Source organism: Anticarsia gemmatalis, chromosome 11 (genome assembly GCF_050436995.1).
Source record: "Anticarsia gemmatalis isolate Benzon Research Colony breed Stoneville strain chromosome 11, ilAntGemm2 primary, whole genome shotgun sequence".
Lineage (NCBI taxonomy): Eukaryota > Metazoa > Arthropoda > Insecta > Lepidoptera > Erebidae > Anticarsia > Anticarsia gemmatalis.
The window spans coordinates 1,064,682-1,089,098 of NC_134755.1; the positions used below are offsets into that span (position 1 = coordinate 1,064,682).

General features: G+C 37.6%; 2 protein-coding genes across 5 annotated transcripts; one reads left to right on the forward strand and one right to left on the reverse strand.

The window, feature by feature from the left end:
* Window positions 1-196: 196 nt before the first annotated feature.
* Window positions 197-5,169, reverse strand: Gmer (GDP-L-fucose synthase-like protein). The gene is made up of 8 exons (XM_076119842.1): window positions 5,011-5,169; window positions 4,756-4,910; window positions 3,792-3,906; window positions 2,483-2,611; window positions 2,107-2,180; window positions 1,612-1,751; window positions 1,150-1,278; window positions 197-875 (listed from the first exon to the last, which is right to left on the reverse strand). The coding sequence occupies exons 2-8, from the start codon at window positions 4,908-4,910 to the stop codon at window positions 640-642; spliced, it is 978 nt and encodes a 325-aa protein (XP_075975957.1). The 5' UTR covers window positions 5,011-5,169; the 3' UTR covers window positions 197-639.
* A 757-nt stretch (window positions 5,170-5,926) lies between these two features.
* Fmr1 (synaptic functional regulator FMR1) lies at window positions 5,927-24,390 on the forward strand. Of its 4 annotated transcripts, none has more exons than XM_076119908.1 (15): window positions 5,927-6,058; window positions 6,431-6,483; window positions 6,573-6,726; window positions 8,559-8,722; window positions 11,348-11,500; window positions 12,557-12,643; window positions 15,004-15,151; window positions 15,538-15,681; window positions 17,336-17,473; window positions 17,606-17,756; window positions 18,483-18,576; window positions 18,962-19,109; window positions 19,706-19,793; window positions 22,504-22,596; window positions 23,797-24,390. In XM_076119908.1, the coding sequence occupies exons 1-15, from the start codon at window positions 6,008-6,010 to the stop codon at window positions 24,021-24,023; spliced, it is 1,893 nt and encodes a 630-aa protein (XP_075976023.1). In that variant the 5' UTR covers window positions 5,927-6,007; the 3' UTR covers window positions 24,024-24,390. The 4 variants fall into 4 exon arrangements, with proteins under 4 accessions (XP_075976023.1, XP_075976024.1, XP_075976025.1 ...); XM_076119909.1 differs by having other exon boundaries at window positions 22,522-22,596; XM_076119910.1 differs by lacking the exon at window positions 22,504-22,596 and having other exon boundaries at window positions 5,928-6,058.
* The last annotated feature ends 27 nt before the right edge of the window (window positions 24,391-24,417 follow it).

Sequence of the window (24,417 nt, forward strand, 5' to 3'; positions counted from 1 at the left end):
ATTCTGGTACATGATCTATAACACTACCAAGTTTCATCAAAATCAGTTTAGTAACAAACATTGATTCTATGACAATAAAGTGTGAGTAATTCTCATGCCTTACGACATTATCAATCGACATATTTAGAAATGAAAATTTCATTTAAATACATTATGTATTTATTATTGCTATAAGTTTATAAATATACACATAGGGCAGCATTTTTTAGATAATAATTGATATAGGACAAGTGGAAATGTAATTTGATATCCTTGTCATTCCCAATAATATATATTAAGATAAAAGCAAGGGTAGATTAGATGTTCACAGCAGTTATTAAATAGTCAATCAATAAGAATATCTAAAGAACCCATTTGATCTGTTTAATTGCATGTTTGAATAAACAACGCTCGGATTACACACATATAAGCTATATTATTCTCAGGCGATTTATTTTTGGCAGAAAAGGTAACCCATATTTGACGCCCTATCCTAAAATATCTCCATACAAAACTTCATCAAAATCGGTTAAGCAGTTTACGCCTTAGCGTAACAAACAAACAGACACATAACTTTCGCGTTAACAACTTAAGCAATTAAAGATACCCTCTTAACTCAAGATATGTTATTGGGAATGACTACTAATCTACAACTGACCACTACGTCCTAGCATGTTCCCTATTCTGTTTGAACCACGCCACAGTATCATGTATAGCTTGTTCAAAAGGTGTGAACTTGAAGTCTTTATACAAACTGCGTAGTTTGTTATTGGAGGCTGTCTTTTTGTACTGCCCGTCGGCCTTGGCGGTGTCGTAGACGATCTCGCCGGGGAACGAGTGGGCTTTCTTGATCATTTCTGCTACTGTGCTTATTGTTACTTCGTCTGATTCGTCCACTGGAATAAATACCAATATTAATTTACATTAGAACTTACAATTATGGAGATGTTATAACCCATTTTCTATAAGACGTTATCAGCTATATACAACTGATTTCAGGTCAGAGTTAAAAACCAATGAGTAAAAGTAAGAGTTCAGTACAAAACAGTTGGATAAAAGGACCCTATTATTAATTAAGCACTTGATAATAAATAGGTACTTGATCGAGGCCAATGAGGATACGTAGTAACCTTAAACTATGTGAAACTTGCATGTTTAATGTAAATTTACCTGACAATATAATAGGTTCAACACTGTCATAGTTTCTAAGCACCCACACGAACAGTCTCGCGAGGTCCAGTGAGTAAATGAACTGACGCAGCGGCTTGCCGCTACCCATCACTGTGAATGTAGTCTCTCCTGGAATATTACAAACAACATAATGTTTATGACCATGATTGTACTAGAGGATCTTCCAAGTTTGTGTCATATGTACGTCAGTAGGTTCTTATTTATAAAATCATCAAGACATTGTTAAGTTTTAGAAAGGCTTCACACTATAGAAATATCTCTTATAAGTGTTTTCATTTATTTACGTGGAACGAAAGCATTAATCGGTGATTTACAAATTGTCCAGGCATTTAATAGATTGTTTGTGGGTTCAAACTCCGCTCTAAGCTGAAGCGGTCAACAACATTGTTCATAATGTACAAAGCACAAAGGTAACATCTTTAAAAACAAAAATGCAGGTACCTTTCTGCATAGCGTCGTCCATTCTCCTAATAAGCGCAGGTATAACATGACTGGACTCAAGGCTGAAGTTATCGTGAGGTCCGAACACGTTGCATGGAATTACAGACGTGAACGTGCATCCGTGCATCTCATGGTAGCCTCTGTAATCAGTAGAATGTTATTATAAGTTTGTATAAGTAAGTTAGCACCTCCTACGCAAGTGGTTGCAAGGTCGAAACTGAGGCAATGCACCAATGACTTTTCAAAGTTATGTGTCCCTTGCCCAGTGGGACGTTAATGGATTTAATGTATTTTTTCATTTACTTTTTATTAGGCCAGTAGAAGAAGAAATAATCCATTTTTGACTTTTTCACTGTAGGGTAATGATTTCCATTCAGATTGATGGTATTTAGACCACCACAACTCTCAAGTATATTATTATGTAGTGTTAAACTCTTAAATAATTTGATGGGAAACTGTTAAAGATTCAAAAAATTCATTAAAAAAATATAATACCTGTTTAAAACATCAATCATTCTTTTTGCATAACTGTAGCCATAATTCGATGTATGTGGAGGTCCATTGTGTACCTAAAAATTATGAAATACCCTTCATAAACTTCGTAAGTTATGTTATTTAGTTATCTAATGAGGTCTACACCAAAGTCGCCGTGACGCCGACACATGTGGACAAATTGATCTCGACGGCACTTTTTTCAAAGGTATCACGCAGTGACTTAAATGACTCTCTTTGAAATAAAGCCGCCGACCTCAACTCGGCGACATTGAGCTGTAATGGCCTGTTTCTTCAAAGATATGAGACTTGACATTTGTGCAATAAAGGCAAATCTGTTTCAAACAAGATTTTCTAATAAGAATTTAAGTAATCTTACCATAGTCTCATCAATGGGGTATGTGGTTTTATCAGGGAATATACATGTTGACAGGCAGGAGACCACCTTCTTTACTTTGTTTCTATAACTCGCGTTAAGCACATTGTCATTTATGGCCATGTTCTCTCTCTAGAAAAAAAGGAAATATATTTATTTAGTCTTCTTGAATACTGAATACGGATTGACTTTTATAATCTTTATAGATAGAACAATCAAAGTCATATACCTAATTCCTATTACATGCATTTGGAATGATGTTGGCCTCATCCAAAAAAATAAATTGACTTTCTAGTAAATTCACTCTCTGTATCATTGACTATCATAAGTGTCACCTAAATAAAGAAATAATTTGGTTTTTATATTAAAAATTATAATGCAATATGCAATGCAATAAAACAATAATAAAGCAAGACAATAAAAATAACTGTCACTAGCTGACCCGCGCAACTTCGCTTGCGTCACCTAAGAGAATGGGTCAAAAATTTCCCCGTTTTTGTAACATTTTTCGTTGCTACTCCGCTCCTAATGACCGTAGCGTGATGTTATATAGCCTATAGCCTTCCTCGATAAATGGTCTATCTAACACTGAAAGAATTTTTCACCAGTAGTTCCTGAGATTAGCGCGTTAAAACAAACAAACAAACAAACAATCAAACAAACTCTTCAGCTTTATAATATTAGTATAGATTTAAAAATAAATCTTTAATATGTAAACATATATTATATTTAACTAGGTAACTATACTAGTCAGTCAGTGGAAGTCACCACTTTATAATGAATCAGTGCAGATAATATTATACGAACTTAGTAATTGTAAAGATAAATTCTACAAGATTTTTATCACAGCCACTTAATATAATTGTGTACTTTGATTGTACTTCAAATTATATCTTATCAACAAACAACAGTGCCTGAGAGATTTTCATAGTAATAGTGTAATTTTAGAAGTTATTCATAAGTATGTGGTTAATGGAAATGACAAGACATTTCAGCTAATAATATTTAGCCTCTTTCTGTCCTGCTGGTAGGCACAAATGTCTTCCGAATAGTCCAGTATGTCACCATTCTGGATAAACAAACTTCAAACTCTGTGAAGAACTTGCAGGCAAGCAAGGTTACAATTTTCATCACATAATTTATATTTTGAAATATCTGATATAGTCACTACACATCATAATTTTACTTATAGATAGAAAGAAGGACAGACAGATTTGGAAGGAAAAAGGGGTTTTGGGTTTGCCCAACAATGAGTGAGTCCCACCAAAAAGGGCTACCATAAAACAAGTTATTACTATAATGTTATACTTACAAAGAAATCTAAGTTATGTGCCATATTGTGGAACAGTCCTCCGACCATTGCAGCTAAGTGTATCACATGTGTTGGCTTGTATTTCTCAAACAATGCATCTGTTTGAGCTTTATCTCTGAAACAGAAGATCATATTGTTAAGTTTACTGTTATAGTTGATTAGCTTGAAACTTATTACCTACTACTATTATTAATAATACATCAGAATCTCATTAAGATGATCATAAGCTACTTTTAACCCATAACCGTCCTACAGCTGGGCAAAATTACCCCACACAGAGGAGGGGAGTTTGCCATGGCAAAGTGTGAGTTGCCCAAGGTGGTAGATAGTTATTTACATAAGAAAAGAAATGAGGCAGAAGCTGTTGTTGTAGATAGAAGTTTAAATCTTAGTTATTAGATTTCCAATTCATTCCTACATAAAGGATGGTAGATAAATATCTCTTCCACAAAGAAAAGGTAGGAATTATATGAAGTTACATATTATTACGACAAAGTAAATCATTGGGCTCACAGCTCTTATCAGAACTTTGATTGCAATTTTATGTTTAACATAAAAAGTATTTTAAACGGAAGGTGCTTATCAGTAACCAGCTATCATTGTTTGGGTAACACATCCATTATTTTTGTGTTAGTATGGTTTAATTCATGATAATGAAGTATATTATGTGACAAAAATCTATTAAACTTATTCATAAATGTACCTAAATTGATGAGGATGCATGAAATAGGTTCGGAAATACATGACTAAAACGGGTACAAAGTGTATAAACACCTGATTTATGTTTTAGAATAGACATTATTACTTGTCATAAATGAATGTATTAGAAAACTTGTTTATATGAGAGACAACAGTACCTATGATTGTTTTTGAGCTGCAGTAAACCGAGCCATACAATCTCTTTTTAGAGCCTACCTATAAACCGGCATTTTAATACAGCTACTTTTACTAATCCAACCTTTACCTGAGGTCTCCATCTTTCGAGCCACAAAATATCCAAGTTTCATTCTTTGAGTGAGGTGTTTCTTGGCGATTTTCCTCTTCGATAACAGCTTTTATCGCTTGGCCGACGAGACCGGAGCCTCCGGTTACAATTATCACACTGTTTCCTTCAGTCATCTGAAATTATCCAAAATACAAAAAAAAACTAAGTAACGGAAAACCTGGAAGGAGTAGAATATAGCAAGTCGTCTAATAATTATTAGTTCTCAATACTTACTTTGAGTATTCACTACGAAAATATTGTGTATTTGGATATGTGGCAATACGATGAAGAAATTTTTGAAATGACAATTTGATTATTTTGACGTTCCCCGAAATGTCAATCAAAAGTCATATACACTTGTCTATGAAAAGGACATGCTCCCCGGCCTTTGCGCGTTACATTACTGTTCCACTATCACTATGGAAGTAACATTTAAAATTAGTAAAGTTATAGAAAATCTATTTTGGTCTACTAAACTACAGATACAGCGTAACTTCTAAAGAAGGAAGGATTGAGTTAAAATTGTTTCTTGTGTTATTTTTATTTAAATGAAACACAACATATCGGTTTTACTGTTTTTTTCATTCGCACTCAATATTATAATAACTACCTAGGTACCTACTTTTAAGACAATCGTTAGGTCGCTACCTTCGAGTGTTGTTACAGACACATAGGTATTTCACCAGTTAAGCTGCTTTTATCCAATACATAAATCGGTGGTAATATTTAATTTTCATGTATATCTTATGTACTTATATAAAATAAAAGTTCGCTTCAAAAGTAATAAATAAATCAAGTTGCGATAACAATACAAGCTACTCTTATGTGAAATTTTGACCAGCAGTTACCTAAATATGCCAGTTTGATCGTTGTGATAATGTACCTACCGTACGAATGAATTCCCCTTAGAATAGACTTCTTTCTTCGTGCTCTATTAAATAATTAAAAAAAAATGGGTTCATAGCAGAAATAAACTGCGCCAAAGTTATGTACTGTACTGTAATAACGTATGATTGCGGCGGCTCTCGAGACTCTACTGAAAATATTTTTTGTCAGGGAATTCCAAATTCAAAAATGTCGATGACTCACTTGGGCATCCGTAGCATAGCAATACTTTTTGAAAAACAAAATATTATTGTCTATGCGGGAATACTTGATAACGATTGGCTAGTCAATTCTCTACGAACATTCGTTCTCGCTCCGAAAACGCCAAATACGCTTTCAAACCAAAATGGAGGATTTGTCGGTCGAGGTGTACGGTGATAATGGTGCTTATTATAAGGTTTGTAAATTGTGAAGTACGCCAAAATTGCGTACAACAAGTACTATTTTGATTAGTGTGATAATTATTTAATTATTTACGGCGATCAATACCTCGGTAATACTCATACTTACAAAAATATTTTTCCGGGAAGATCATCACGGCTGGAATGGACGCCATGTCCGCCTGTCAGGGCGTGATTTTTCCATGTGTTGTAATAATTATGCTGCTTTCAGTATTTTTAGCCGCGGTTGCGGTGTTATGAAACTGGAACGACATATGACGCCTTTTTAAATTTGCGCATATACACATAAATGACCTAGATATCTTATTTCTAGCGCATCACCAAGTTTCTGTATCGTCGGAATGTTCTAAAAATCTCTTTATTTTTAGGCCATTGTCACCGACGTGCTCGACAACGAGGTTCTCGTAGCCTTTGAAAATGAGTGAGTACCATATTTTCTGGCCATAATAAATATGTATCAGAATGGCGTAGTGCAGGTATTTTTATTTACATTAATTTTTTGCGTTGTAGCTGGCAGCCGGAGTCAAAATTCCCGTTCTCCCAAGTGTTCTTACCACCTAAAGACACCGGCAAACACACAGAGTTCGTGGAAAACCAAGAGGTGGAGGTTTACGCGAGGTCCAATGAGAAGGAGGCATGTGGGTGGTGGACAGCAAACATTAAGGTATTGAATTACATACAACATATCACTTAAAATACGCAAGTGCATTTATCTAGAATATTTTTGTTTTACACTACCCTCATAATTATTATTTTTATCCTAGTAAAGTCATTAAAGTGTCTCCAAAATATTGGTATTGGATTAGTAAACATTGATTATTACCATAGAGTATTTACATTCAAACTTTCTCTCAGACACCAGACATACATTGCATTCAGCCAGGACGTTAGATAGGTCCAATAATACAGGTTACTATTGTGATAATAGTAATAAATAAAAAGCATGCAGACATGTTCTTTGTTACATAGAAATACCCTCATGCATATTTTATAAGAATTATTTAACTTTGTACCTGAACCCCTTTGCATGTTGTACTAGATTCACAGTATTTAACTGCATAAAGAGAACCAACACCTATTTGGCTTAGATTTTAGGGCAAGCATGTAATTTTTTAATTATTTCTGAATATTGTTGTTTATTATATTTCTTATTAGTGTCTGGTATGGCACAACAGTAAAGGTGACAAGGATCCATAATAATGAAATATTGAATAGGATATCTCCTTACAAAATAATGTAATATACTCAAATTGTTATTTACATAGGTAAGCATTAGATATTGATCACATATAGACTACAAATGGAGAAGGATACTGCTTTTTTGTTATCTTTATACAGTAGTACTTAAAGGTAGCACTTTATACATTGGAATATATTTATCAGCACTAAGTGTTAATCATTGTTTGGGTATGACATGCAACTTTAGTGTACCCTACTTTATAGGTGCACTTTCACTCATGCTGAACAAAACATGCATACTCTTTGGTATTTATAACTGGTGGTTAAGCATTTTTAGCCTTCTTTATAAGTACAGTTATTGTTCTGATTTTGAATGTAATTGTTTATGGATCTCTTAACTTTTTTTGTTTGAGGCACAAGTAGGAATTTATTATGCCTTGAAGCAGACCCTTTTTAATTTGATGTGTAAAGTTTGTATATTGGAAGTCTATAAGATTGAATCAGGTTTCCTTGGCTCTCTATAGATTGTGTTTATTTATTATTGTATGATATCTGACATGTTTATTGTTTATGAATGTTCAAAGGATCAATCTTTATTTATATTTCTTATCATATTAAGTTCAAGTTAATCCTTGAAAAGGTCAGGTTGAATTCTTTTTATAGACATGTTTCTTATACAGGTAGTAAGAAGTGCTAAATCTGATGATTGCATTGGACTTTTATTGGGATTCAATGATAGGATTCAATGATATTTTTAAAGTATGACCAAGATAGCTTAGGATCAGTTATTTTGGAAGAATTAGGGTTTAGTGAACTATTGTTGTATTGTCTTGCATTATTTTTTAATGGTTAAATCACTATTTTGTCTTTAATTTGAATAAAATTTTATTTAATTTTAATATTTTTCTGATAATATCGCAAAAATGGCGCATTGCGTATTTCTGGAAAGAAAATGAGATCAATAGTGCATAACATACATTCAATGTCGGCGATATACTTCCGTCTTTAGGATTATGACGATATTCATTTACTTACCACAACATTTACACTTTTCTAAAAGAAACTGCCTTTTTTTTGTCATGTTTGAAGACAATTAGAATTACCCAAAACAAAGATCTAGCAAATCCTATACCTAAGTCGCGATAGTACAAATTTTATCGATCGGATAAGATAAACGAACTGCATCAAAGGTCATTAACCACTGAAACTAAACATCGTGACAGGTCAATCACCTCTACGAAATATTTCTATTTTGGTCTCACATGCATTTGTGCTAAGAATGACTGCCAATTATCAGCAACTCTCCATTCATTTCAGATGATGAGGGGCGATTTCCTGGTAATAGAGTATTTGGAGTGGGACAACTGTTACACAGAGATTGTGCCAAAAGACCGGCTCCGAGTAAAGACGCCCAAGACACCGATTGACAAGAATACCTTCCACAAGTTTGAAATACCCGTACCTGATGATCTCAAGGACTAGTAAGTAACTTTGTACTTTAATAAAACACTTTTGTTTATATGTTAACCAGTTTCCGCCATATGAAGGTTTCCCAAGGCCTATCGGTTTTTCTTTACTTAATCTGATGGTGACATCTCATTGAGTGTTATGTATACGTAAGTTTCATGGTTATTCATGCTAATATTACAAATAGAGACAGACTATTGGTTTATTCCTCTTTTCAATTAATTTGTCTGTTCCGATTTTAATAAAATTTCGCGGGGTCATGGATTATATCCCTAGTAAAGACAAAGGTTACTTTTTAACTATATAACGTGAATTGAGACGCGTGCATAAGTTAGTGTCTACATTTCGACATGTGAGTAAATAAGACAACATGACGAATACAACACAAATAACTAAGTGGAGCCTCATAAGTCATGACCTTTGTCAATGCACTTACAATACAAAATAAAAATATCCTAGCTATTGTGAATGAAAGTTAAATATGTGCATACTTTTGAAAAATATTGACAATATAAGGACGAAGGAATGAAAACAAATCTAACAAATTTTAATACGATAATCGTGGGTTGGTGAAGGTGCGCGCAGATAGTGGGTTCGATTCCCACACAAAACTATTTGTATTGTATCCCCAAATAGTACTTTTATCCGTAGTTTGTTAAAGCAGACATTCAGGCAACATAAAATTCTGAAATACAAGTCACAACAAAGAATTTAAAATATTCGGTAAAATGTGTATTACGAAAAAACGATTACATTGTTTGTTACACATGCTTGGAGAAAGTTTGTTTGTTCCCTTATCTTACAAATCCATCAGTTTTGACAAGTAAATTTAGTACACAGACACAAAAGTACCTGTATATAACATAAACGTAAATATCGTTTTCACATATACAAAACACTAGACAACAAAACTCCAATATCTAAAGTAATTTCGAATATATCTCGGGGAATTCCCGTAACATATTTTAAAGCTAAACTATAGTGTAGCTTATTTTTGTTTTACTATCACCTTTTCATTCATGAAAAGACTGCCAGAATAACACAATCCACCTATATTTATTTCAGTCTCAATATTATAACAGAAAATAATATTGTTCGACCAGGGAACAGAACTAAAACTTATGATGCACAAACTCTTACGTTATCGCTTAATCACGGAAACACTATGAATGGGAATTCCCCGATAAACACTTGTGACGTCATTATCTGCCCTTCCGTGCTAATTGGTATATAATAATACGTGACTCATGTGATAAGATTTATCTTTCATATAGACCCTTTACTTTGAATGAATTTCAAATTCCGACTTAGTCGTAAGTTAGGTGCTTACCTATTCGTGACTTTTTAATTGTCGTTCGAAGTCAATGATCGATGCAATAGTGATGAAATCCAAATTCTGTGCTATACTACTTTAGGCAAGATTCAAATTGAAGAGATGTGTAGCAAGTTGAATATTGCGTTTAAACGTGTATAAAAATCTGTGAATTAGATGTTAGTTAAACGGTTAAACATCAACCCTATGATCAAGAAGTCGCAGGCTTGTATACTATCTTTATTCTATTAAGAAAGAGAACTCCCGCACCAAGAATTGCTCTTGTGACGCGGGACTCTCAAACGGACACAATGTACAACCAGTCCCGAAACAACTATCGAATCGAACTCACAACCTCCCAACGCAATAGTAGCGGTATGGCGACGTTAACCACATCATTATCTTTTATCAAAAACTGATCCTAAATGAACCCGCTTTAAATACAAGCCAATCAGCTTAATAATAAGTTGAGCAGTAATTGAAATTCCTAGTATTATGTCGACAACTTATTTTGAGAGGGTGCCTTACAATATTTATATTCTATTAAAGTTTCTAAGAAATATAGAGCTTTTCAGAGAATTTTGTATTAGTTATTTTACAGTAAACACGTCATTACCAGTAAAAGTACTAAAAAGTAAAAAAAACACAATGTTTTAAACAAATTACGTTGTGGTTCGCGTAGGTGTGTACATGAAAGTTGTGGTCGCTTTTGATGACTCTTAAACTGTGCTGTGTAAATAACACATTATTTAGATTGCGTTGTTTTCACTGATTTGTTAGAACCGTCTGAATAGTGAACTACTGTGAATTATTTCCGTTATTTATGTATACTTGACACAAAATAACCAAAATGGTTTCCAATATTACTCTAATGTCATTTTGGCAACTTGATCCCTCCACGGTTGATTTTCATTGATGCTTGCTCGATATTATAATCTAGCCTCAATCGATGACCGATATAATGTCGACAGATTACCAAACCAAAACTGTGATCATTTGATGATGCAGTCTGCAGTTAAACCTACCATAGACTTCGTTTGTTGTTCTATAATTTATAAAAAAAAAAAATTAAAACTTGTCCTGTAACCAGATTTTAAGACTTAAATGGTATTTATTTATCCCGGGAAGATATTCGAAACAATCTAAAAAATCTGTCGACATAGTATGCTATAAGCAAACGCTAGCTAGCTTTACATTGTCTGAACACGATTTTAAAATAACTTTTAACAGTTACTATAACTAAAGTCTAAAGATCTTTGGCAAGAAGGTATTTTGCATTCTGAAGTGTTATAAAGATGTGATATTAACATTGTGTGTGTTGCGGCAGCGCGAAGAAGGTGGAGAACGCGCACAAGGAGTTCCAGAAGGCGATCGGCGCGGCGCTGGTGTGGTACGTGCCGGAGCGCGGCGTGCTCGCCGTCGTGTCGCGCTGCGAGACCTCGCAGAAGCGCGCGCAGATGTTGCAGGAGATGCACTTTAGGTAACACAACCATATACACTAATATGCGATACTATTTCGATAGTTAGATTTCTTACTGTCAAGTCTGCTCGTGTGCTTGGAAACAGGTGATGGTTTTCAAAGAAGAGTGTCACGTTAATAACAGTAATTGCGTAAAATTGTATAAAGAGCTACATAATAAAGTAGCTAAACCTATAAAAACTATCCTTTGATACCATGGGGGAAGTAGGCTACATAAAATCCATTGTGAACTGTTTCTTCGACAGCATTATCGTTACTCTGTGTCACGAAGACGATGCCTTACCATAAAGTGCCACCAGACTGTAAGGGCACTCTCGTACTAAAGGGTCGTTATCGCTCCAGGTCCCGACTGTTGTCGATGTTGTGTTGCGATTAATATCTTCTATTCATTCTATGCCTTTAGAAGCAATGTATGTCCATTTCATAAACGTTGAGTATAATTTGATTTTACCGACAGTGATGCAATATACAGCAAAATTACGAGAGTACTTGACAGTGAGACTTGAAACCCTATAAATAATATTGTGATGTTATTGAAAATGATTAATTCAATGAAAAACTGTATTTCAGCACATAACTAGGGCCATATTTCTGTACGTTTGGAATAAGGTCCTTTTGTTTGACTTACTGTAGCAAACATGACTTGTGCTAAGATAAATTTTAAGAGAACAGGGCCAATGGTACTAAGACTTGACCATATTGGTAGTAAATATCTTAACACATTTTTTTAAAGAAAATAATATATGAATTACTAGCGAAATAAAAAAGTTTGTGTGTCGTAATAAGCTGTGGACACCATGTCACTACAGAATTTCTTGGGTTCGATTCCCACTCATTTTTGTGTTGTCGTGAAGACTTTGATTTTGTTACGCTGAATATTTAGCGTAATTGATATAAAGCTAGTGGTTCCATATCATAATAGCTAGACTTCAATTTCTTATGGGCTTTTTTTAGCCCATGCATAATTGAAACAAGAACTAGCAAAAAAAAAACTGTTTAAAATTTAATCTTAGTTATGGTGTGTTCCAAAAATGTGATTGTTTATGTTGTTTTCAGAAATCTAACTCAGAAGCTGTTATTGTTGCAAAAGACTGAAGAGGCAGCCAGACAATTGGAATCTACTAAAATACACAATCAGGGCGGGTAAGTCGCTATACAACAGTTATATTTCATTTTTGTTTATAAACAACGCTTTTGTTTCCATAGAAATATCCTATTCTGGGCTGCTAAGGAACCATAAACAAAGGCATTAAAAAATCTTGTAGATTTATGATTCTAATACTTGAATATCGCGTCGACATCAAGTCGTTTTTCATAGCATTATTTTCGTTTTCAACCCAACATCGCTTGACACTCTGTCTTCATCAAATATTTTTTTTTATACAAGATATATTAAACAAAGATTTATTCCGTCTATCTTGTACTTGTTAGAAAACGACATACGCAACGACAGTACATAACTAAAAGAATATCTCCATAAAATAATGAAATTGTATGAAATGAAATAATTCAACAAATAACAAGATAACATGAAACAAACACATAAAATAAAAGTGAGAACACATAGTTTTATGATTTACTTTCGTTGCATACAGCGTCTTGCACTGCGACGCTTTCACGTTTTGTTGAACACCAAGAAATATTACTAAAATGAAATTGTAGTTTTGCATGCCAGTTATCTGGATTAATGAGTTTTGATCACGACATACCATGTACAAATGAATAGTATGTATTGGATTTAACGTATTTATTTGCGTTTACATGCGTTCATAAAATAACGTCTTTTTCTTTGACAAAAACCAAAGTACGCCACTTGCTACGATCCTTAAAAACTAACCCAATACAAAATTAATAACCCATTGCCGTCTTACTTTTGGGAACTTTATAAAAAAAGATTATCTGTAGTTAATATAAATTAAGCGATATTGTAATTTTTATACGATTTATCCCATTTGCCATCCATCACATCCCATGCCTTTCAAAAATTCATGCGTTTTGTAGACCCAACATTTAAACAGTAATAAAGTTTGTATAAACGGGAATAGATGAGTCATTGAAGTATTGAGTAAAACTTATCGTAAAAAAGGGCGCCTTTAAATTAGACGCCTGTCATTCACGCGATTAATTTGTGTAGATTTACGATCCAACAACCAACCCCTACTATTATTTGGTTACTTAGCAACTTCGCATAAAAATCTAAGACAAACAAACAGTTTTCGTTCCCTGCAATAAATCAAGTAAAAACCCTTTTTTGGCATGTCAAGTATTGAAATTAGGAAATAATCTCACATGGACAGACATTTAGTAGAAATAAAGTACATTTTCATTAACTACAGCTATTTCTTAAAATTAGCCTTTTTCTGTGTCTCGCTGCAGAGCCATGGTCGCTGCGACCCTTGGATTTCTTCTGGTTATCAATGTAGGAACGCATCCAAGTGATGCGTTTAAGATTACCTTAATATTTTCTCCGGATACTATCCAATCAGAATTCATTCTCATTCCAATCTAATCCACAGTTTGGACATTCCTTTGAACGTTCAATTTCCGCATACCACGTCGACACGTGATATATATTAGCCGCATGCACCAAGTCGTTAAGTAGCCGCATTCTTGCGTGGAGCATACCCTACTTATTGCCAATTACTAACAAATCAATGAATATTTACCAGACTCTGTAAAAACTACAAATTACCCTGTCAGCTGTTTCTTGTTTGTTCTCTTATGTTCTGTGAATGGTTGCCTTGTTTCGGAATGACTTGAGTAACTGGTCACGGTTGAGTGATATGAAGACCCGCTAGTCCGAATTGAATTAGGATGCTCATCTAGAATTTGAAGTTATGTGTAATAAACAATGGATCAGAAACTCATAATAGTCTATAGTAGAGGAGCTCGTGGCTTAGTTAACAACAGCCGCGCGGATCGATCTCGGAGGTTAAGCAACGCTCGCCGAGGTTGATCTGTGGATGGGTGACCATCTTATACATATCGAGTTCCTCCGTGTTTCGGAAGGCACGTTAAATTGTGGGTCCCGGCTGTCATTTTCGAAGATCTTTGACAGTCGTTAACAGTAGTCAGAAGCTTGAAAGTCTGACAACCAGTCTTACTAAAGAGTATCGTGTTATATCCCAGGTAACACTAGGTTGTGGAGGTCAGATAGGCAGTCTCTCCATGTAAAACACTGGTATTTAGCTGCATCCGGTGAGACTGGAGAAGCCGACTCCAACATAGCTTGGAAGAAAGGCTAAGCTGATATAATATCAAGTTTATTTTTATACGAATTCTAAATCTTTAAATTTAAGACCAGAAGAAGCGTTTTTTCACTACAATGTAGCCATTCGCTTTTCACTAGGTGATTGTGACAAAAGTTACCTTCAGTTTCATGTAAGGTTTTATTATTGGCTCTAAGTTTATGAACTGTAGCTTCACAAGCGTTAATATTTAGCCTTAATTATTAGGTTTTAATATTATGCACATAAATATTAAGTGTCATCGTTTGTTTCCAGTTACACGGATGAGTTCTCAGTGCCAGAGGACCTGATGGGCCTCGCGATCGGCACGCACGGCGCCAACATACAACAAGCACGCAAGGTGGCCGGCGTCACCAACATTGAGTTAGAGGAGGTGTCTTGCACCTTTAAGATTTGTGGAGAGGTGAGGAAAATGACTTATAGTTAGTTCAACTGGAGATTATTAGGATAAATAGCAGGGACATACAATTTTCCTTACAATAGTTGCACTACCCCTTGTTTGAAGTAAAAATACCATACTTAAGTCTTGTCACGGTTTTCTATTTGTTCTTGTGTTAGATTACCCCAAATGAAAAGTACACAAATACATATAAATTAATATCTGAATATCATTTGACGATTCCACAAGAACTTCCGCGAGACAACTATTGCATTGGTTCTTTAACGCAATATTTTTAAATTGTTGTAGAACCTGTTGCTCTTTGTTAGTAAAATTGTTTCAATTAAGTTAATTTCGATGTAAGAGATCGTCATTCCGTTAATACTAATACGATGTTTCTGTAATTGCAGTCAGTAGATGCAGTCCGGCAGGCACGGTCACTGCTGGAGTACGCGGAGGAGTCGCTGAAGGTGCCGCGCGGGCTCGTGGGCAAGGTCATCGGCAAGAACGGCAAGGTCATACAGGAGATCGTCGACAAGAGCGGGGTCGTGCGTGTAAGTACAACATACATACATACCTACATACACACATTATATCATTGTCTCGTCATACATCTAGCTGGATGATTGCGACAGTGGCGCGGGGAGTGGCTTAATACGTAGACATAGCTGTCCAAGCGTTTCTAATAAAGTTGTAATATGGCTGGGTAATTCGAGATTATCCCGGAATTGTGAGCTTCGTTCCCTGTGCAGTAAGATCTTAGTCCTGGATACTTTATTCCATGAAGAAAATATCTTCAATTGGCTAATGTGCAGGGGAAGCCTTCAAACTACTAAGCTACACTTAACTACTTCTACTATCCCAAGAATCGCAGACAACCCTTAACAAAACTTTTATATCAAATCAATGCATTTCATATAACGTGGCGCTCCGCGTTGCGTTCACAGTCGCACCTTTCGCCGTCATCCAGTTAAAATCTTCAACCCATTTCCACAGTGAAATTAAGCTATGTTTTGAATATATCAGTCAGTCATTGCATCATGGTTCGCAACAAGCGACCAACTTGCATCATGTAAATAATGCCTTAGTGCCAGCACGTGTAAATATATTGCAGATTTTTCCATAGAGATTAATCTTGTAAAGATCATATCTTTGCACTGTAGAGGACTATTGTTATTCAAATCATTTATGAGGTTATCAAGCAGATCACAGTGACGTTTTATGGTGTGCACTACTGTAAATACCTTGAATATAAATTATTCAAAAACTGCATTTGAAAATTACTTACACTTATTGAGATAGAGCAAGAATTATAAAAGTTTGTGTTTATGGGTAATTTCTATAATCACTGATCGTATCCAGAAAGAAAACCTGCACTTTTTTATTTATAAAAATAAATAACCCTGTTTATCAGATACATAGCTCTACTATTATATACTGTAAAGTCTGGTCAGAATCTGTTTGATTATAAATTAAGTATGATACATTATGAGATAGTTATATATTTGTGTTAAATAGGCAATGTAAATAATAGTATTGGTTTGTACCCTCGACGTAGGTCTGTACTCAGACGTCAGACGATGGCGTCGAGCCGGTAACCATTTATACTAGTTATGTGTGTCACTAACTAATTGGATTACAATCAAAATTTATTTAATTATCGGTGTTGTCAATGTTACAAATTATTATCGCGAATGTGCGAATGATTTTAGTGTGTTTATTATAAATTTTGATGTTTAAATGATTCTCTGTAGTCATAAACAATACAACAAACTCACACTCGTATTTTCAAACAAAACTTCTGTCAGTATTAGAGCATTACGATATGATAAAATTTTTGTAGTGGCGAGGCTAATCAGATCTCCTATTGGTCTTAACTTTGTGTTTGTTTGCAATCTTGAAGTGTCATACATCGTCATTATTGTTTGTGAATATGGGTGTTTGTTTACGCAATCTGTCTTTTGGTATTATGTTCTTAAATCTACCCAAGTTAATTTCAAGTGTGATGCTCTAAAATTGGGCTCCCGCCACGCTACATCTATGACTACATACTGACTGTATTTATTAGTCATTCAGAGTAATTTCATTAAACAACAGACAATATCAAATTGTATTGGTTGTTGTTCATGCATTCCATATAGTCAAATCATTCGTGCACTCGCGATAATGTCTGTAAGATAAACACATTGACACTTGTGGCGGTTGCAGGTGAAAGTGGAGGGAGACAACGACCCGCAGCCGTCGGCGCCGCGCGAGGAGGGCGTGGTGGCCTTCGTGTTCGTGGGCACGCGCGAGAATATCGCCAACGCTAAGGTGCTCGTCGAGTACCACGTGGCACACCTTAAGGTAACGGTTTACACTCATTTCTTGAATTTTGTTAGTTAATATTGAAGAAAGGTTAAAAGATTTTTGTAATAAAATCTTGGATTTTTTAATGAAACAAAAGTATATGTAATATAATACATGTGTGGTGTGCAGGAGGTGGAGCTGCTGCGCGCGGAGAAGATGGAGATCGACCAGCAGCTGCGCGTGGTGATGGGCTGCGGCACGGCCGCCTACCCGCCGCCGCGCGGCCAGCCGCCCACGCGCGCGCGCCGCACGCGCCCGCCGCACCACCGATACCCCACCGGTAACTTTATTATGTTTAATATACCAAGGCTTACTGTTCCTTTCTTATCTTAGGTGCGGGGGCGCCGGTTAATGTCAGCCTGACACTTCGACCATTCCTGATCCTTTGGCTTAGGGCCCTTTTCCTGTCATGCGTGTTGTCGCCCGCGTGCGGATGTGGCCCGCATGCGACATGTCCGCATCCTATCATTTCATATAAGTTTTTCGTACCATGCGGCTAGCATGCACGCAGAACGCGGATGGGCAGCGGGCGCGCAACCCGCGTGCGTGCTACCCGGACGCGGACGGCGTTCTTTTGCCGTTATTGCATGACAGGAAAAGGGACCTTACTGTTAAATCTATTCCCTTTTTATTTAAAGTCAAGTGGAGATTTTACTTTGAAATGAGGTATTGAAATATAAATGTGATTTGACTGTATCCATATTGTTAAGGAATGTGATAGAGCGAAATTAAGAGTAGGTTAGGCAGCTTGATTTTCGAATAATAATCAATAATATTCATATATTATGTTGAAAAATTTCTATAACTTGTTACTGTCTCTCTGCTGGGCAGGGGTCTTTTTCCGAATGAGGGAGAAATTACGTTTTGAATTCGAAAAGTTTGAGTGATGAATAAATCAACTGGAATATGTTTTTTTTTATTTGCATTGGTTTTGTTTTGTTTTTTTTTATTTGCATTGTTTTTGTTTTTAATTGTATGCTAATATTGTGTTTTTATTTATTTATAGCAGGCGGACGACGTATGACTCCAGAGTTGGGCGAGGAGCGCAGTGACAGTGCAGGCTATCGTGGACGTGGCGGCCGGCCGCCCAGGACTAACAGGTGTGTATCTATTGTTATTTTTATTTGAATCGATATCTGTGGGCAGGTCCGTAGTGAATACGATTGTTGTATAGAAAATTCGGGTTTGAATATTGGATTGGACGAATTGAGATTTTTTTTGAGATTGCTCTGAAAAAGAAGTCGAGGTTGCAGATTTTTGTGTCATGAGAACATGTAAAACCGTCGATCCTACGATTGACCTATTGATGACCTATTGACCTATTGATCGTGTCTGTTATTCGTTTCATTGGGCTTTGAGGGTGATGGAATAGAAGCCCTCGTGTATTGTGAACACATTAAGACACTAGTAGTGTCGTCTGTTGTATAAGTGTGAATCGATATATGGAGGTTGTGTAAACGTAACGCCGCTTTCTGTCCCCCTTAGGTCGAGTGACCGCGGCGAGCGCGGCGAGCGTGGCGAGCGGCGCGGCGGCGACGAGCGCGGCGAGCGCCGCGTGCCGCTGGAGAACGGCCGCGCGCACCCCGCGCCGCCGCGCGCGCCCCGCGCCAACAACAACGACGCGCGCCAGAACGTACGTGCACACTATATAACTAATATACCCTTCTCGTTCATACTTTCTTACACCAAATCCACCCGCATATGCTTGTAAAAAATCACTTAATTCATTTCCAACGATTAAACCTAAAACTGCGTAAAGAGATCGCCCGTGTCTGGTCGACGGATTCCCATTCCCGAACACGTACGTACGCGCGTACACGCAGACAATTTCCGTAGAACCACAACGGTATCCGTCACAGAAATCGAAATAATATGCAGTGCTCCTGACGCTGACCGCGCAGGCCTCGATTCTCAATTACATTCCACATGACGTATTACACACGTAGGTCGCCACAAGACAAAAGCAAACGTCGGTATAAACGCACGGGGCACGGCTTACTGCGACGGGTGTCCCCGCAGCGAAGCAATGTGTGGGACCGTGCGAATGACCGCTTAAAACTAAATCAAACCTAATGAAATTTTAGTCTTGTATCTCTTTAGCAAATATTTCTTCAATAAATACCTGCTGTATATTATTTTTCCCAAAAAAAATTATGATACCTCATATCTTACCATAACTTCTGAATAATTACTCAAACAAAATCTAATAAAATAATTTGTATTTAACAGAGCGGCAGACGACGCGAGGACCGACGAAGGCAGACGGACGACGAGAGCTCGGTGCTCGACAGCCAGGACGTGTCCAGTGCAGACAGAGGTACTCCTCACACTTAACACCACACTATGATTACTGTACCACTGTACATTGTACGATAACGTTAAGACATATCTGTGGATCTAACACGTAAGAAACTGTCACTATTACTGATAAACGCAATATTCTTAGTACATACAAGTTACTATGTACTTATAACTCATTAAAGGATGGTTTTGATCGTCAAATAACATACTTGTCGAGGCATAATATTCAGAAAATAAGTAGTACCGGTCACACACGCTGTAGTTTACTGGATAGACCTACCTGTGCAGGGAACGAGTGTAGACATATGCATGCATTAAGGCGCCCGTAGCCAGTAGCGCTCACCGGTCGGTAGACGATCTGTGGGTTAAGCAAACTTTGGCGCGGTCATTCCATAGATGGGTGACCGCATAGTGGTATTTGAACTGGGCGTCTCCGTGCTTCGGAGGGCACGTAAAAAGTCGGTCCCGGTTGTTATCAATTAAGATAACAGTCGTTAAGCCACGTCAAAGGTCTTCGGGCGGCATGAACAACTTTGACACTAGGTTGACCACTAACCATACATAATAATCATAAGAATAAGAAGATGTGCATATTTATAAATGGCAGGACATGACGTCGACTTGCACAGGTTATCTCTCTAGCAGACCCGCGTTGGTATGACCACGATGACAGATTAGAAACGTCAAATATTCCATGAACAAAATTATGAGATAGTGGGACTATTCGTGATTAGTTTGCGTGTGTTTTATTATAGTTGTGTATAAAAGAACGTGACCGTTTCTTATGTCGTGTGTTATTGAAATACTTACTTAGTTGAATTTATGATCGAAGATAGTGAGACCATTAAAAAAAATATTTTTCCATCGTCAAATAATTTATTTTCTCAAATAATCTCGGCATTTTTAGAGTCTAGACATATCTAATCATCAGTTAGAATGTCATTCCTATATGTCGAACAAAGATGACGATAGGAAAATCGATCCTAAGTGTCAGGTATTGTATAGTATCAATAATAAAGTTCAGTGACTTTAAATGATCTCGTTCAAATAACAAATATTCGTATAAGATCCACAAATATTTCAATGAATATAGTTGGCACATCGCGAAAGCAACTAAATTCACACTGGATCATCGAAATGCGATGTGTCATCAAACTAGTATGTACAAACTCGATAGGCGTTCGACAAAATACATAAATTGTGTTAGAAATAATATGTTGAAGCAATAAAATTTATGTTAAACGTTACACAATGTTCATTTTAGAGTTTATGACACCCATAAAACTAGATTCCGATCATTTTAAATTGACGCTCGACATTCATAAAGAAAGAGCAGTGAATAAATATGTCACATGTACAACTGTTCCTTTGATATAAATGTTTATAATAAATTCTCATAAAAATATAAGTGGTTGAGTCATATTTGGAGTATTACTCATTCTGTTTACCTATACTTTTAAATCTCACTGTTGAACAGACTAGAGATGTTCAATTTCTACTTGCATTTCTACGATGGACCTATGTAAATTCTTCAGGTAGATTTGTTATTTAATGTGTTTTTTTGTTCTACCACGATAAAGTTTTATTACAAATCTGTATATTGAATAAAAAGTCAAGTTACTAGTTACCGACGGTAATAAAAAGTTGTAACACAATTTATTGAACATAGTCTTGAACAGTTTTTTTTTACTAATATCTTGGGTTAAGTAGACTCTATATGTTATTTCTTTAAAAAGGTTAATACATTGATCTCACTTCAATAAGTATATTTTGTCGACCGCCCATCGAGCTATTAATTCCGGTTCTATTTAAAACCACGATGTCATCAAATAGAACTACAACATAACGAATATAATCTGAAAATATTACTGAATGTGCTAGTTAAAATGTAGTGTTGTAGTATTTTTATATTCTGTAAGTGTATTTATGCATTATAATGTTTATATGTTTATTTGTGCACCCTGTTTTACATTTTAATTAGTACATAAACTGTAGAAGGATGAATGGGAGGTTATTATTTCTTTATCAGTTAGTTGCGTGGGGGTGAATAGTTGTTTGCTATTTACGGGTACTTCTTGCTCTCGCTTACTTGTCCTACGGGTGTCGTATGGTTACTAATACTTTTGGTGACGGTTAACCAAAGGTAATCCGTGGTTATATACATATTCTGTCTTATCCAGTGTTTAAATGTGTTCTATTATAAGTTGGTTTCGTTCGACTTAAGAAGATAGCGGCGTGCAAGTCCCGCTTGATCGATCAGATGGTCGTCGGTTCGTTCTTAGTCTAATACAAGATAGTCTTATTGGTCAATCGGTTCCATTGTTTATCACGTCACTAATTTCTTAATTCTTATGAACTAAGTTCTATTTTTCTTCCTGACTGAAAACATCCACTTACCTAGTAATTCTGTAGAAATAAAACTCATGGGTGCAATTGCAAATACTTCACATGCACAAATATCCGAAAAACTAATCAATAGTCATTCAAATAAAACAAACGGTTGCAAAAAAGATGCGCCCGCCTTCGGGATCATAACATAAACAAGAGAGCTACGTCCTATTCGTCCTTCTCGTGGGACGCTTCATACTCAGAATGAATCATCAAAAAGTGACACTGTCCAACGTTTACTTTCCAAAGAGGCCGGCGCAATAGCAAACGACTAGTCCCCCCTAGTTACCGCCACGTTATCGCTACGTTGGGGCGCCTCGGTGGGGCAATGTAGGCAGTTGGCATGTGTTGTTCAGAGTCCGCCACGTCTGACGAGGGACGCGGCGCGGGCGACGCGGCCGGCGCCAGGCGCCGCCGGAGGAGGAGGCAAGGTACACCCCGCACACACACACACACACACCCACCCACGTACCGCTCACACACTCACGCACACCCGGCCCGGTCCTTCGTGGGCGACGAACGCGATGCGAACGCGACGTGACACGTCAAATATAAACGAAGAACCGTCGCGTTCCCTCATTAACGGCTACGTACGACACGAGTACTTGAGGTAGGCCGTTTGTTTCCATCACGTTGATCGTGTGTCGCGTCGCGCTGCGTTCGTCGTTCACGTACGACAAGGGATTTACACACAGTACACACACGTGCACGCCACTATTGCAACTTGCTCGTTTTCTCTCAATTTCGTGTGGTTAGCTTTTAGTTCGCTGCCGAGAGTTTAGGTTAAGATTGTTTATGACTGGTCTTGTAAACCACTCGAGACGACATCTCAGATATTGTGGTAGATAAATCTGGGCATCATAAACCCAAGTTTGTATAGTTGTGCATGGATTTGCATAAGTAAAACTGTGTAGTGCTTTTTAAATAAATTCAGTGTTTCAAATGTTTCTAGATTAAATAATAATTTGTATTCAAAGTTAATATCTCTTACACGCTGGGCAAGTTTCAGTAGTGGTCGGTAGACACCACAGTCTTGATGTGTGTTTATGTTCACGATGATCAACTATCACTTGATACATGCACTCTCTGGCGACCTGCCGGCTTGTGTACACACAGACTTTATACTGGATGGTATTCATGTTTTACTTATTGCCTTGTAATTCTATTAACACCTTTTTTAACTGCGCACCAAGTGCACGATAATGGAGTACTTAATACTTTACTCAAATCTATCCTGATTACAATAAAGTAAGCAGTATTTTTATTTAATTATTATTTTTATTTTTGTGTATAATGCATGGTTTGATATTTTTAAAGTTCGCATTAATTCTTAGTATTTCAGTACAGTAACTTAAGTAGTTCACCGCTCGTAGAGACTAGAACGGTCCGTGCCGCTCGCATGAGGCTCGGACGGCTCGCTCACATGACGTAAGATTTTCAGATTCGCGCGTCCCGCGGAGCGAGCGGCTCCCGAGACGCTCGCGCTCGTAGACGGACACGCGTAATTTTTCATCGCACCGCGACACTAACCGGCTCGCCGGGGCCGCTCGCGTTCCGTCCCGGTCGCTCGGGGCGGGTCGCTCGCGACCCCCGCACCGGGCGGCGCGCTAAGCACCATTCGTATGTTGCAGGAGGCGGGTGGAAGAACGGCATCGGCGGCGCCGCTAACAACGCCGCTGGCGCCGCGCCCGTAGGCGGCGGCGCGGCGGCGGGCGCGGGCGAGGGGGCCCGCGCGGGCGGCAGCAAGCGGCGCTCGCCACTGGGCGCGGCGGGCGCGGCGGGGGCGGGCGGCGCGGGGTCGGCGGGCGCGGCGGGCGTGGGCGCGGGCGCGGCGGCGCTGCTGAACGGCACGGCTTGACGGGCGCGGCGCGGAGAGGCCCCACGGCCGGGCGGCGCAGAGCCCCGCGGCCCGGACGGCGCGAGCCCGCGCCCCGGCGCCCGCGATCGTCCCAACGTAACGTAACATGTAAGGCGCGGCCGTGCCCGCCGACACTAGACTTACTCGTATTATGCTTTTGTAAGAGATTCGTGATTTGTATTCCTGATTACTCGATAATATGAAAAATTAAAGATGTGTACGTCGCTCCCCGGACGATACGCGCCGATCGCGGCCTTTCGGTACCTTTATGGGAGATCGGACATAGCGCAGTACATACGTGTTCGTAGCCTGTACTCTGTGGTTATGTGATTTCCTATAAAATAAACATTTCTGTACATATTTTCAATCGTGTTTTTATTTGTACGAGTAGTTC